The sequence below is a fragment of the Homarus americanus genome, unplaced genomic scaffold, assembly GCF_018991925.1.
Source record: "Homarus americanus isolate GMGI-L3 unplaced genomic scaffold, GMGI_Hamer_2.0 scaffold4877, whole genome shotgun sequence".
Taxonomy (NCBI): domain Eukaryota; kingdom Metazoa; phylum Arthropoda; class Malacostraca; order Decapoda; family Nephropidae; genus Homarus; species Homarus americanus.
The window spans coordinates 729-15,191 of NW_024742056.1; the positions used below are offsets into that span (position 1 = coordinate 729).

The 14,463-nt window shown below is 38.4% G+C and overlaps 1 protein-coding gene across 1 annotated transcript; it reads right to left on the bottom strand.

The window, feature by feature from the left end:
• Positions 1–1,929: 1,929 nt before the first annotated feature.
• Positions 1,930–13,972, bottom strand: LOC121876473 (mediator of RNA polymerase II transcription subunit 27-like). The gene is made up of 4 exons (XM_042381574.1): positions 13,599–13,972; positions 9,190–9,334; positions 4,600–4,727; positions 1,930–2,086 (listed from the first exon to the last, which is right to left on the bottom strand). Exons 1-4 carry the CDS (start codon positions 13,790–13,792, stop codon positions 1,984–1,986), a joined length of 570 nt encoding a protein of 189 aa, XP_042237508.1. The 5' UTR covers positions 13,793–13,972; the 3' UTR covers positions 1,930–1,983.
• Between the last annotated feature and the right edge of the window lie 491 nt (positions 13,973–14,463).

The window sequence follows — 14,463 nt, forward strand, 5'->3', positions numbered from 1 at the left end:
TAAAAACTAGTTTCCCTGTACTTTAATTATATTAAATAATTGTTAAAATGACAAAAAATTTTATAAGACTTTTAAAATTATTGAATAGTACAAACTTCTTGATATTTACTAAAATAGTAAGGAATTTAAGCCCTAGAACCGATTACTGTATTGGTGGACTAATACGACAGCTAGTGTGCAAGCAAAAACATGTTGAGGGGCGCTCGTAAGGAATTCGTTAATCGAGGGAATGCTAGTTAACCGAAGTTAAGAATCTTATGGAAGGTAATTCGTTAACCGAGGCGCTCGTTAACCGAGGGATCACTGTATATGATTTCCACACTAAAAAAATTCAATGTAATTTCAAATGTACAGGCGGCCCCAAAATTAGCGGGGTTATGTTCTCAAAATAGCCGTGAATCGCCAAATCCGTGAATAACATTTGCGAACCGGTTTGGGGGGGGGGAGGGGGCGTGACATTTTTCTTGTGTACAAAAAATGTATATTCCCTTTATGAGTTTGCCCTTAGGACAGTTATTTCTTTTACCTGTAATATTGTATATGTGTGTGTCTGTGTAGACACACACACACACATATTTAGATCATAGGTAAAGGAAATTACTGTCTCTAGAACGAATGGCTCCCTGTCCCAGCCGCAAAAATGCTGGCAACTTTAAAACTACCCACAGACATTCTTGGGTACGTATAAATATATTGTAAATAAATAAATATCTAAACTGGATAAAAAAATATAATTACAACACTTGGTCTCGGTAGAAGATTTACATGAAGTCGCCAGTACCAGTCACTAAAATCAGGAGAAACTCTTTTGGCAGAAATTGCAGGAAGCCATAGCATAAACTTTCATTTATGGCTGAAGGGGTTTGAATCTGTGAGTCTAAACAGAAGGGTTGAATCTTTAATCAGATGCTTTACTGGTCCTTGACACATCCACCTGCATTGCACGGTAATATTTATTTGCATGAATATACAGTAGTCCATCGGTTAATGAACATAATTCGTTCCAGAAGGTCATTCGTTAACCGAATCCATTGTTTCAATGGGACATTGGGTAATTGGTTCCAGCTCACCGAAAAGTACATAGAAAGTAAAAAGAAAAGTGCAGTAAAGTACACTTACTTTGAGGTGTGTATGTAGAAGGTTCCTGGTTGATGATGATGATGGGAATTAGAAGTGAGGGTGGAGGAGAAGGGAGAAGAGAAGGAAGTGGGGATGGAGGAGAAATCACCTTTCAGTGGACCCATGCTTGATGCAGTCATTTCACCATTAAAATTTTAAGTTCACTTGGTGTAATTCAAGATCATTTTCTTTAAATCAACACTGCACTGCGCTATATATTATCAATATGTTAACCAAAGTTCAGAATGACCAATAATTTCAATGAAAAATGCAAAAATATTCAAGACACCAACAAAATAGATGTTCTCTCCACTGTTTTCAAAGCCCAACTGACGCCTTGTAGCTGATTCACGCATCTTATGGCCGCACAACAAGCTAATTCCCTGTACTGCATATATTATCAATATGTTTAATAAATGTTAAAATGACTAATAATTTTAATATAAAACATGCAAAAATATTAAAGTGCACAACTTTACTGGTATTTACTCCATTGGAAACGAATTTAAACATAGGACAGATTACTGAATTGGCAGACTAGCCCATCAGCTGATGCTCACAACAAAACGTGATGTTCGTAAGGATTTCGTTAATCAAATTTTTGTTCGTTAACCGAATTCAAGATTCTTATGGGAGGTAATTCGTTAACCGAAGCGTTCGTTAATCGAGGGACCACTGTAGTATCCTACAGCAAGATGATGTTTTAGGTATATCACTTGCACAAGACCCACAAGGCAGAAAATGATCCAGTAAAAAATACATGGTAATTACAATAGATGATTCCTGCAAAGACTATGATACATGTGATAATACAATACTTTGGCCTCCTAAATTATACATAAGTAATTACATGAATGGAAAGGATTAACATACCTGGACTACAGCATTGTTACCAAAGGGTCGGGATATGTTTAGAGTCATGTCTTGAAACATCTGATTAACTCCTTGAATCAGCATGTCAACTTGCCTGCAATATCAAAGCATAAAATTAAGTGTTTGCTTTATATGAAATATAATCAGTGATCTTTATTCTCACACTTGTAGGCAATTAAATACCACACAACAAGTGCCAGCTTAAATTGCTTCATACTAATTAGATTAGAAAAAAGTATCTCACAGGAAACCCTATTTTATGGACAAGGGAAAGAGTCCAAAACAACCCCTAGTACAGACTGCCTTAACCAAAGAGCCATTTGCATTCTCAAGTGGGGATATAGAACAAATCAGATCAGTGAAAATGCTCTTCGCAGTCACTTGATCATTCAGACAAGGGTTCTGAAGTGAACTCCTGCTCCATCCTGGTAGTTGCTTTCAAAGCTGGAGGTCAACAAGAACACTATTATAAATCTTAAATTCCTTTGCTTGAATTGTACCCTAATTAACACAGACTTAGGAATCATACAATAAAACTTGAATTTTTCCTGCCAATGGGAGAAACAACCAGGGTACAGAGAGAGGAATTCCAGATCACTTTACTCCTTCACAGCCAGAAAATGTAATTTCAAGCTTCAATCCTGTTTCATAATCTACTGGGAAGATTCCAAAGCAGTCAGTTGACAAGGAAATATTCCTCTCAAATCAAAGATGATCCGTCATTGTTACTGTACTGCCCAGAGTTCCACACATCACTGTAGTGTATAATGCATTACTTGTTCAGTAAAGCCCTTCACTCGAAAGACAAATCACCATAAAAAATGCAGAAATCCAATAAGAACAGCCAATCTGAGCAATACAGGTGATAAATTGTGATAAAAATTTCTTAAAATACTGGTTACTGATTTATATTTTCTCCTTAATGTATGAAAATGGCAAAAAGAGCTAAAATAAATAAAAAAAATAAGTTTTCCAAGTACAGTACTGTACAAGCAAACCCCGATTTGTGAAAGGGTTAAAAAAATAAAATAAAATAAATTAAAATCAATCCTATAACCAACAAATTTAGTCCAAATGATGAATGGTACCCTCAAAGCTGTCATCACAAAGACCTGAAGCAAGACCCTTGGCCAGCTCAGAAGAAAATGACCAAGAATTCGAGGTACTATATACTGTACATTAGACCCTCGCCAACCTCAGATTTCTCATCCGTCGATGCCGGGTATCCTCGGTTTTTACTCTGTACCGGTATACCATTTCACCAACCACGGCATTGAATGTCGAGTATCCGTGGATTAGTGTGGCATCTTTATCCCTCTGCGATCTAATGTAATCTTCCATAAATGTGAGGAATGAAAAAATACCTGGACTAATAAATGAAAAATACTGCATTGTCATTTGGCAACCATTTCTCTAAGGGCACAAGAGAGCGCTTCCCCCTCTTCCTCCCACGATAGTCAGCTAACTCCTACGGATGTAAGAAATGGTTTACCTCTTTATGTTTTTGACCTTATACAGTAATAATCATTTCCTTCATTAATTTTTTTCACATTCTGAATGAACGATTGTGTACATGTAACAGTAAAAAAATAAAAAATAAACAATTTTTTTTTAATAAACTACAAGTTGAAAAAGAACAATAATGCGGCTCACAGCTTAGCCTGGTATGGAGAGGCAGAGATCCCTATAACACTACACCCATCCCATGATTCAACACTTAACTCCTGTGGACATAAGAAATGTTTATTTTCTTTATGTTTATAACCTTATGATAACCACTTTTTTTTTTTACACAGTCTGTATGAATGATTGAGTGTTCCTGTAACAGTGTTAAAAAATGAATAAAATTACGTATGTCTACATGAAAATACGAGTTGAAAAATAACAATAACACAGCTTAGGCTGGTAGGGGGTGGTAGCTACAGGGACAGTCTAACTTGACAATCTGCCAAGTCCACACACACATGTTCACTTCATACACATACACACCCATGCTCTTCATTTTTCTTATTTTATAGCAATGTGCCATCTCCAAGGAGATGTATTGTAAAATTTATATTACTACAGTATTTAATTTAGATTAAATGATTTTATAAGTACAGTACTCAAATTTAATTAAATGTACAACACAGGTCTTGTTTAGTGAAGGAACAGGCAACTTAGGCCTTGACGAGTGTTATCCGCAGCCATGGGGTTTTTCAGGAACCTAACCCCTACAGTTGGTGAGGGACTACTGTACTGCCTTCAGTGACTGGAAAATTAACCCTCAGTCTCGGACCAAAGCTTATTCCTAGCTCTTCATCCATCCACATTCAAACCCAACCATTTCTTGAACCAACTGGTCTCCATCATTCACTCCACATACTAGAACCATCTCAGCCTACCTCTATGCAAAACCTCACCAATACTTACAATATCAGTAAAATTGGCCTGGTTTTGCACAATTATGCTTTGCATGCCAATTTTCAGGGATGTATCCCTATGATAAGTAAGGGACCAGTGTATAACAGCTCTTGCATTACTGTCATTAACCTTTTAAGTAATTTCTGAAGGACCAAATTGCAAAGACAAAAAAAATCTCACAAAGAGAGAAAATTAAAGACTTACTGTTGAGGTACATTGTGGTTTAATGAAGCAGGTCGTCTCCTCTTAGCAGAATATGGTAATGATATCGATGATCTCTTGAGATTGTTTCCAGAAAAGAGTGAGTGCATTATGGTGGAGTAACAATGTACCTGTTGGGTATATACGATACATCAAACAATTGAATGAAAGAATAAACAAACAATTAAATATACAAATACAGTACTGCAAGTAATCCTCATTTATCACAAGGCTTCTGTTCTTGAAAACTCTTAAGATGTGTGAAATTGCAATACTGTACTGTATGCAAAACTCACATTCCCATTAGAAACAATGGTATGCATTCCTGGCTGGGCATACATCAAAAGTTAACAAAAATTGCTATGATAAACATTAAAGCTTATAAAAGCATATTGCAAAATACAATAACGCACATTTTATGTACAGTCAACCCATCCTCTGGCCGACATGACACAGTTCAACCAGGCAGTCACCCTGCTGATTCTGAGACGTGTGACTGCTGCCATGCTGTGTATGTTATGACTTCCCATCAGGGAAGGAAGAATGCAGCTGAGTGGAGAGTTGGCAATGAAGTTATAGTTCACTGTCCCCACACACACATTCACTTCACACACATACCCATACTCTTCATTTATCATATTTTATAGTTTTATTATTGTAATGATTTTTCCACAACTTTTATAGTTTTATTACATGTAACAATGGCAACATGCCATCTATTCCCCAGTTTTCCCCTTCTCAGTGAGTCAAACTATTGCTAAACCAAATTTTGACTTAACGTTAAGTGAGAATGGGTGTCAAATTTTTTAGCGCTAAACCGAATTTAAGTGGAGTGAATAAATGCAAAATGAAGGATACCTGTACATGAACATCAAGACAGGGAGGCACCGGGCTGGCTGTGACTGCACTGTGTCAACAAAGACCCAGGAATTTAATACCATACTATATACTGTAGCTCATCTGGAGTCAAGTGGAATTTTTTTTAATTTATTATTTTACCATAATGTTTTATTATCCTAGTACCAAATGAACCAAAATAAGATGGGAATTATGGTGAAATTGCATACTGTTGTATTAATGAGGTCAGGGGGGTGGCGAATGTTCAAGAACCAATTCACTTCCTACTCTTCATTTTTTTTTGTAGTTGTATATTATTCAGTGGATATTCTACCTCTCATGGACATTTCTCAACTTACCAACCAACAACCACCACCATTTACACCCAAGTTTACCACTAGTATTATGGGCATAAAAAAACACACTTAATAAAGTTAAGAATGTATAAAAGATTTAAGTTGTAGTAATAAATAATTATATGAGAGGATTGTGGATTATGTTTCTTCACCCTCTGAAAGCTGAGCATGAACTGATGCATCTCTGCAAATTTAAAAGATTCTTGTTGACTGTTACTTTTATCCTTTTCACCACAGATCGGCTCGTTAGCTGCTTGGGAAAGGGTGCTCTGTTGGAAGTAGTTTGAGTGCATGATTAAAAATTTTCCTTGCAATAGCATTAAAAAAAAAAAACCACACACACTTGGATATTTCGTACATACAAATCAGATATGTGACAACACAAAATTGCAATACAGGTATCCCTTGCTATATGGACATTTGCTTATACGAATATTCTGTTCTTATAAAGTATTTCTTTCTCAGAGTGCATCCTCATCCCTAGAGCATTAATGAATGAAGGTAAGACACAGACTGCACTTTGGTAAATTTCAGGGTCAGTTACAGGTAGGCTTACAGTAGTGGTACCTTACCTTTCTGATGGTTTAATGTGCATCTTTTTCTTTTTGTTTCATGCACAAAATTATTAAAAATATCGCATTAAACTACCTGCAGGCTATATGTATCCATATTCGGTAAATGAGATATCCATGAATTTTGTGTTTAGACTTGGGCACAGGCCCCTCTGGGTGAGGTACCTGTACCCCATTATACAGGTATACAGTGTACAGGTATCCCAAAATCTGAAAAAATCCAGAATCCGAGACACATTCAGCCCCAAGGATTTCAGATTTGGAATTTTCAACCTGTTTACAAAAGCTATTCACTTTTTAACAAATAATGGTCCCTTAAGGAACCTAACCCATCTGTATAACGAGAGATACCAGTATGTGATTTTGGGATAAAAGAGGATTACCTATACAATGAACCCTCACCAATTCAATATCACCTCATCAGTTTAAAATTATATACAGTACAGTTATTTGCAGTCACAGGGATTTCCTTGTTATTTGCGGGTTGCCAATTTGCAGTAAACAGATGATGGCTAGCAGTGCAACGAGTCACCCTATGTGCCCGCGGCGTCTCATCCACTCTGTTTGCCCTCACCCAGTACCCGTGACCTAGCATCCCGTGTCACACTCTCAAAACTTTCGTGTTTCTTTGCGAAAATGGCCCCGAAAAGACTACCTAGTGCCAGTGCTGCTAGTGGAGTGAAACAGAAAAGGCAAAAGTCAGTGATGACCCCTGGCAAAGAAAATTGAATTATTAGACAAGTTAAAAGAGGGGGTGAGTGCTGCCGCGGTTGGCCGGTTGTTTGGTGTGAACGAATCCACAGTGCGGTACATAAGAAAGAATGAAAAAGCAATTCGTGATTCTGTTCAAGCGAGTGCTCCTGCAAGTGCTAAAGTGGCGCAGGTTGTTTGTGACAAGAACATTGTAAAAACCGAGAAAGCACTGAACATTTGGATCGAGGACTAGCACAGCAAAAATGTTCCGATAGACGGCAATGTGATTTGTGAAGAGGCTAAAAGTCTTTATGCTCATTTTTATGAGTCAACAGGTGGTGAAGGGGCTAGTGCAGTGACTGAACCAACTTTTAGTGCCAGTAAAAGTTGGTTCGAGAATTTTAAGAAAAGATTCTCGCTCCATAATGTTAAGCTGACTGGGGAGGCCGCATCAGCTGACCACACAGCCGCAGGTGCATTTCCCGCCAAGCTGAAGAAAGGCTATAGACCAGAGCAAGTGTTAAATGCTGATGAATCTGGTTTATATTAGAAGAAACTACCTGGTACTGTAGAACATATATAAACAAGCAGGAAAGATGTGCCTCTGGGTTCAAGGAAGCCAAGGACAGAGTGATGCTCATCTTCTGTGGCAATGCAGCTGGCTGCATTATCAAGCCTGGCTTGCTTTACCGCTCAGCAAACCCTAAGGCTTTAAAGGGAAAAACAAGAAGCTTTTGCCAGTGTTTTGGCAGTCCAACGAAAAGGCATGAGTAACTGTGCAAGCTTTCCTGGGCTGGTTCCATAAATGTTTCATCCCTGAAGTGGAAAAATACCTTGCTTCCAAGAAGATGGAATTTAAGGTGTTATTATTGATAGAAAATGCACCAGGCCACCCAGAAAGTTTGCAATTTAGCCATCCAGGTGTAGAGGTGGTGTTCCTACCCCCTAACACCATTGCTCTTATCCAACCTCTCAATCAGGGTGTAATACACACCTTCAAGGCATATTATACACACTGCTCTTTTGGTCGTATCTGTAGTGCCATGGATGAAGACCCTGACCTTGATGTTAGCAAGTGTTGGAAGGAGTACAACATTACAGACTGCATTATCAACTTCAGTGAATCATTCAGTGAGCTTAAACCAGAGACAGTGAATGCTTGTTGGCACATCTTATGGCCTGAGTGTGTGAATAACTTTCAGGGATTTCCGTCCATGGTAAAGGATGTGAATGACATTGTGAATGTTGCATGTCAGTTGGGTGGTGAGGGGTTTGTGGACATGGCTGCTGAAGATGTGGAAGAGCCGATTGATGGGCATGGAGAGGAACTTACAGAAGAGGATTTGAAAGAGTTGGTAAAAATTGCCAAGAAGATATGGAATTACAACATGAAGGTTGGAGTATGGAAATTTTGGTGAATTATTTCGTCAGGTAAAGATGGTGAATGATTTCATTGTTGACCACGACCCTTCCATGGAACGCAGCCTTTAGATGGTCCGAGGAATCAATCAAGTATTGTTTTCCTATCGGGAAATGTTTCAAGAACTGAAAGCCAAGAGGAAACAACTGCCAATCAACATTTTTTTTTTAAGAAAGAACCAGCTAGTGCTACCGCTGCCGCTCCACCCTCCTCTTCTCCCCAGCCACGCACCACCTCACCACCCTCCTCTTCCCCTCAGCCACGCACCACCTCCCGGTCGCACACCACTCCACCAACCACCACTGATTCACCCTCTTCCACCAGTGATCTTGATGATCCACCTATGCTTCATTAACCAGATGTCTCCCTATATACAGTACACCACTTCATCAAGCTCCAGACTTCCACATACAAATGTAAGTACATTATTGTGACTTAAGTTTCTCATACACAGTATAGGTATACCTGTATATTAGTGCACTAAGGTATTACAGAAATGGCTATTTGCGGTTTTACCTATTCGCGCCATTTCTTGGAACCTATCCATCGCGAATGGCAAGGGTTTACAGTAATTATTATTCTTTGGTCACAATAGGGGTCTATAATGCTTGAAACATTCAATCAGATTTTCTCCACTCCAACAAAGGGGGTTCCAAGAAATAAATGGTCTTAGCTAAGAGGTGCTACAAAATTAAGTTAAGTACTTATTTCTCACCTTCTCCATCCAAGTATAACAGTCCAGAAGCTGGTAGTAGAGTGGTAGTTTATCTGGTGAGGGGTCCAAGGACAAGAGCCCTGTGTTACCCAGATTTACAGGGTTTGAGGGTGGATTAAGACCTGCTACTTGAGTCTCCAGTTCTCTGCAAGTTAAAAATATATATAAACAGGCTTTTCTTCCCAACTGAAATTCTCAATAGCTTAAAAAATTCATATTTTAACTGAATAATGAAGGACTGATGCTGAAATTCCATTACAACCATATCTGGCTTGGGCAACTCCAATATCAGCCAAAGACTATTGGATGAGACGCCCAATCCTACAATACGAACATGTATTTAGCCATAATCAGGGTAAAAAAAATTTTCTTTGCCTAAAAACCACATAGAGACATGAAATCACTGCCATATTAAGTGTTCGCATTTTCTGCCCCATTATTCCCATCTTCTTTCAGGCCCTACTTACTAACAAATAATTTATCACCCAAAGAACATCTGGAAAATATAGAAGAAATATATAAAAGCGTTCGGGTGCTAATCATCTGCTCCACCTTTACCATACAATGAGCTAGACTTTCTCCAAATAATAAGCTTTGTATTGGGAAAAATTAAAAAAAAGCGAGGTTAGTTATTTTGGAACTACAGTATGTACTCACATTTCAATCGCATGTCACTAAAACATACTAGCAATGTTTACAACCCAACAGGCTCCTTGTCATTCTGTACAGTACTACAGTGGTCCCTCGGTTAACGAACACAATCCGTTCTAGAAGGTTGCTTGTTAACCGAAAAACTCATTAACCGAAACCATTGTTTCAATGGGTTTTTGGGTAATTGGTTCCAGCTCACCGAAAATTGCCTAAATTCAACAAAAAAGGTAGAAAGGTTCACTTACTTTCAGGTGTGTATGTAGAAGGCTCCTGGATGATGATGGGGATTAGAATGGGGGTGGAGGAGAACGGAGAAGAGAAGGCATTGGGGTGGAAGAGAAGTCACCCCATGGCGCCATTTCACCCATAAAATTTTAGTTCTCTTGGTGTAATTCAAGATTATTTTCTTTAAATCAACACGGCACTGCATTACATATTGTCAATATGTAAAATAAACTTCAAAATGACCAATAATTTGCTTGTAAACACAGAAAAAAAAGCGTTTAGCTGAAGAGAGTCTCAAGCAAGATGTTACCTCCACTGAAAAGACAAAAAGACTGACGCCTATATGCTGTGTTGGCAGGCTGAATGGCGTGCCACAAACTAGTTTCTTTACCTTCAATTATGTTCATAATTGTTAAAATTACTAAAAAACTTAATATTAAACCATTAAAATTATTGAATAGTATAAACTTCTTGATATTTACTAAAAGGGTAAGGAATTTAAGCCCTAGAACCGATTACTGTATTGGCGGACTAATACTACAGCTGTTGGACCGCCAAATGCAAGCTAAAACATGTGGAGGTCAGCTCGTAAGAAACTCGTTAATCGAGGGATTGCTCGTTAACCGAAGTTAAGAATTTTATGGAAGGTAACTCGTTAACCGAAATCTCGTTAACCGAGGGACCACTGTACAGTACAGTATTTTAAGAAAAAGCTGCGACCCACAGATATTTTGGCAAATGATAATGGTAAATGTTCTATTTTAGGTAGAATTGTTTCTTATGTTATGTGATGTGACATTTTGATTATACTGTATAGGTGTTTTTGTGACTGTATTAGCAACTTATTCTTTTCAGACAAGTCAAGAAATGAACAACGATCTCATCGGGAGTGTTTATTACAATTTATATTGCATTGAATTCGCTCATTTTCCTAAAGATGTTGTTTGGATAATAACCAAAAAATCAAAATGACAATTCACAGGTTAGGAAGATAGGTAGGTTAGGTAACATTCTAATAAGGGTATTATTTTAGTTTTGGTCATCCAGGGACTTGTACAAATTTCAGAAAGTATTTTTCACAGCAATATTGTGAAACAGAACTGGGTTTGTGGGCCAAGTCCGTTGTTGACAGGAAACATTATTGCAGTGAGGTCTGTATGAACTGGATGGAAAACCAGGAACCTATTGGTGGCCCAAATGCAATTGTAGAAATTGACGAAAGTAAGTTTGGTAAGAGGAAGTTCCAACATGACCGCTTAGTGAAGGGTATCTAGGTTTTTGGCAGCATTGAGTGTGGATCGGGCTGCATGTTCGTTGTGCCGGTTGAGAAAAAGTGACGCCGACACCCTAGTTTCTCATTGCCAGAAATTTATCACGCCAGACCACCACTATCTACAGTGATTGCTGGAAAGCCTACTCGAACTTGGGGTCCTTAGGTTATAACAAACCAAACCGTTAACAACAGCGAAAACTTTGTTGACCCTGATACTGCAGTGGAAGATTATAAAACCCTGGGTTCTGAGGGCTGGCAACAGGGATTACCACGACAAGCACTACTTCGTTCGCTACCTGTTCTGCCACATTCACCAAGACCACAGCACAATCCTTCATCACTTCCCCAACACTGTGGCTCGCCGTTTCCTACCATCACAATAACAAATAACGGTATTATTGCGTTTTAACATCACATATTCCTACCACTAATCTATTATCATTCGAATAAGTCGTCTAATTATAAGATAATTTTCATCTATTACATTACCGGCGCAAATGTATAATAATGGAGACAGCATATCCAAAATGTTCTCTATTTTCTTCCATTATTCTTCCGCCATTATCGCCTACCTCACCTCCCACACTGATGTCTCCTTCATAAATCATCACGCGCATGCTTTCCCGTACACGTTACGCGGCCAATCAAAAGCGTTTTTTTGGCAACCAATTAAAATGATTTTTGGTTTAATTCGCTGTAATTTTGACCCAATCAAAATCGATTTTTATTTTGGGTCTCTCATATTTCCAAATTCATATTCATTTCCGACCATGGAAGTGTGTGATGGGTGTCACTTAAATTATATGGAGCTGATTGTGAGTTTTGGGAAAAAAACTAAAAAAACTGGAGCATTTTTTCGATCGCATGGTGTTCTCCCAACCTCAGTAAAGTGTCATAAGTGCAAGACAATGTAAATATCGTCAAAACCAACATATGTGGCGTTGTCCTAACTCGTCCCTTATCCCAAAGACAAAGAAGAGACAGCAATAAGGTAAGAAATAGGTGATTCCATCATATGGTGAGAGTCGGTTAGGTTAGGTTTTTGCTTTTTCTAGTGGTTTTTTGGTGTATTTTTTATTCGCTTAGCCATTTTTTTTTTCGGAAAACGTCCCAAGAAAAAAAATCGATAAAAAAAACCGGCCAATTTCCGCCGGAAATGAAGGTCATATTCGGTCTAAACACACACAAATACACTAGAAAAATATATTTTTGACTTTCTAACAGAGTGTGGTGTGCTTATGCAAATTTACCCAAATAAATCCGCCGCCCAAGCTGCATAAGCGCCGATGCAGCCGGCTGCTCTCACATCCAGAAACAACCTTAAATTACACCATATTATAGTAAGTTCTTTCTATTTAATATACCGAGGGGTCCCGGGGTTAGGTAAGGTTAGGTAGGTTTATTTGGTTAGGTTGGTGAGGTGTTTTTCATACCCACTAAGGTTAGGTTAGGTATAATTTAGAAATAACTTTTTAATACCTTTTCACAAACTAAAAGTGTCCACTATATTAAATAGTGAAATTGCAGCGTTTATAAAATCATTTTTTTGTGAAGTCGCCCGCGGGACAATCAATGATTACCACAGTGAAATTGCAGCTTTTCAAAATCGTTTTCTTTAAATTTGGGCCGCAGTTTAGTCATCAAGGTTAATATATAGGCCTAACCAGCCAAGGCTGCATAGCCCCGATGCGGCTGTATCATCTCGCGTCTAGAAAATGCCTCAAATTTCACCATATCATAGTAAGTTCTTTCTGTTTAATATAGCGGGGGGTAGAGCCCCCTTCCCCCATAAGGAAGTTAGGTAAGGTTAGGTAGGTTTGTTGGGTTAGGTGTTCTTCATACCCACAAATGTTAAGTAGCGCTTATTTAAAAAATAATTTTTTTTTAACATATTTCCACAAACTACAACAGTGGCCACTATAATATAACAATGAAAATCCGGCGTTTTCGAAATTGTTTTCAATCAAATTCGCTGGCGGGTTAATCCTAAATAATTACCGTCATCAATTATTACCCTGCCTCCTCCATTAGTTTGTGTGGATTTTCAGTTTTGGCTCTAAGGTTGACATTTTCACGAGATTACCTAAAATAGCAGAACCTGATACTTCAAAAGTTCCCCGTCTCGCTTAATGTCAATAACGGACCTCGTGACTTTATATCCGTTAAGTATTACCCAACAAGAACACTCTAATTATTCTGTTTTTTTTTCAGAAAATCTAATTATGCAACAAGTCCTGTATATTCATAAGTTAAAGCTCACCGTAAATGGCATTTAACATCAGCCATGACCTTCATTGCCTCCTCGTGTACACTGCTGTCGCCTTCATTACTGTTTTCATCTCTATTGCCTTCTGAAATGAATTTGAAAAAAAGGGTAACACTACTTCTGAGTGTCCTCAGTGTGTTCAGTGTTACAGTAAGAGTCTCAACACTCGTCCCCTCCGGTGCCGCCATGTTCACTGAGCCAGATGTACGAGCTTCACGGCCAACTTCACGCCATCTCACGGCCAAACAGTCACTGAGCAGGGTGCCAGATGTACGACCTTCACGGCCAACTTCACGCCATCTCACGGCCAAATCTTTTTGGATGGGAAGCACAAGGCTATTTTTGCAATCCACACAAAATAAAAGTATCCCCTACAATATCCACTTAAAATGTCGTAATATAACCAAATTTTCACTTAGAATTGAGAGCCCAATGATTACATAAACATAATATCTATAATCTACAGTGAAGATTTACCTTAATCTGAAATGGTGGTGGAGCATGATAATGGTGGTGGAGCATGATAATGGTGGTGGAGCATGATAATGGTGGAGAACTTGATAACACTAGTTGGCGTAAGCAAAACGTCTAGTTAGTCATCGTCCCCTGGTTTGTTATATTTTCTACCACTGTCGTAGGACCCTTTTCATTTACTAGTGGACATTTTGAAAACTAGCACTCGGAATTTCAGAAAGTAACTCAGATGGCTTTGTTAGCTCTGAAGCTGCCTATTGCAGACTCAATTCAATTCAATTCAATTTCAATTGTTTATTCCTTGATAGAGGAAGCGGGATCCTAGTGCTGTCACTAGGTACCCCTGTACAATGACACCAGAAGCATCTGGCAAGTGTGAAAAGTA

Coding starts and splice junctions, on each gene's coding strand:
- LOC121876473 (XM_042381574.1), bottom strand. CDS start 13,792: ATGGCGGCACCGGAGGGGACGAGTGTTGAGACTCTTACTGTAACACTG. Junction 9,335..13,598: donor GATGTTAAATGCCATTTACG/GTGAGCTTTAAC, acceptor TTTAACTTGCAG/AGAACTGGAGACTCAAGTAG. Junction 4,728..9,189: donor GTTATACTTGGATGGAGAAG/GTGAGAAATAAG, acceptor TATACCCAACAG/GTACATTGTTACTCCACCAT.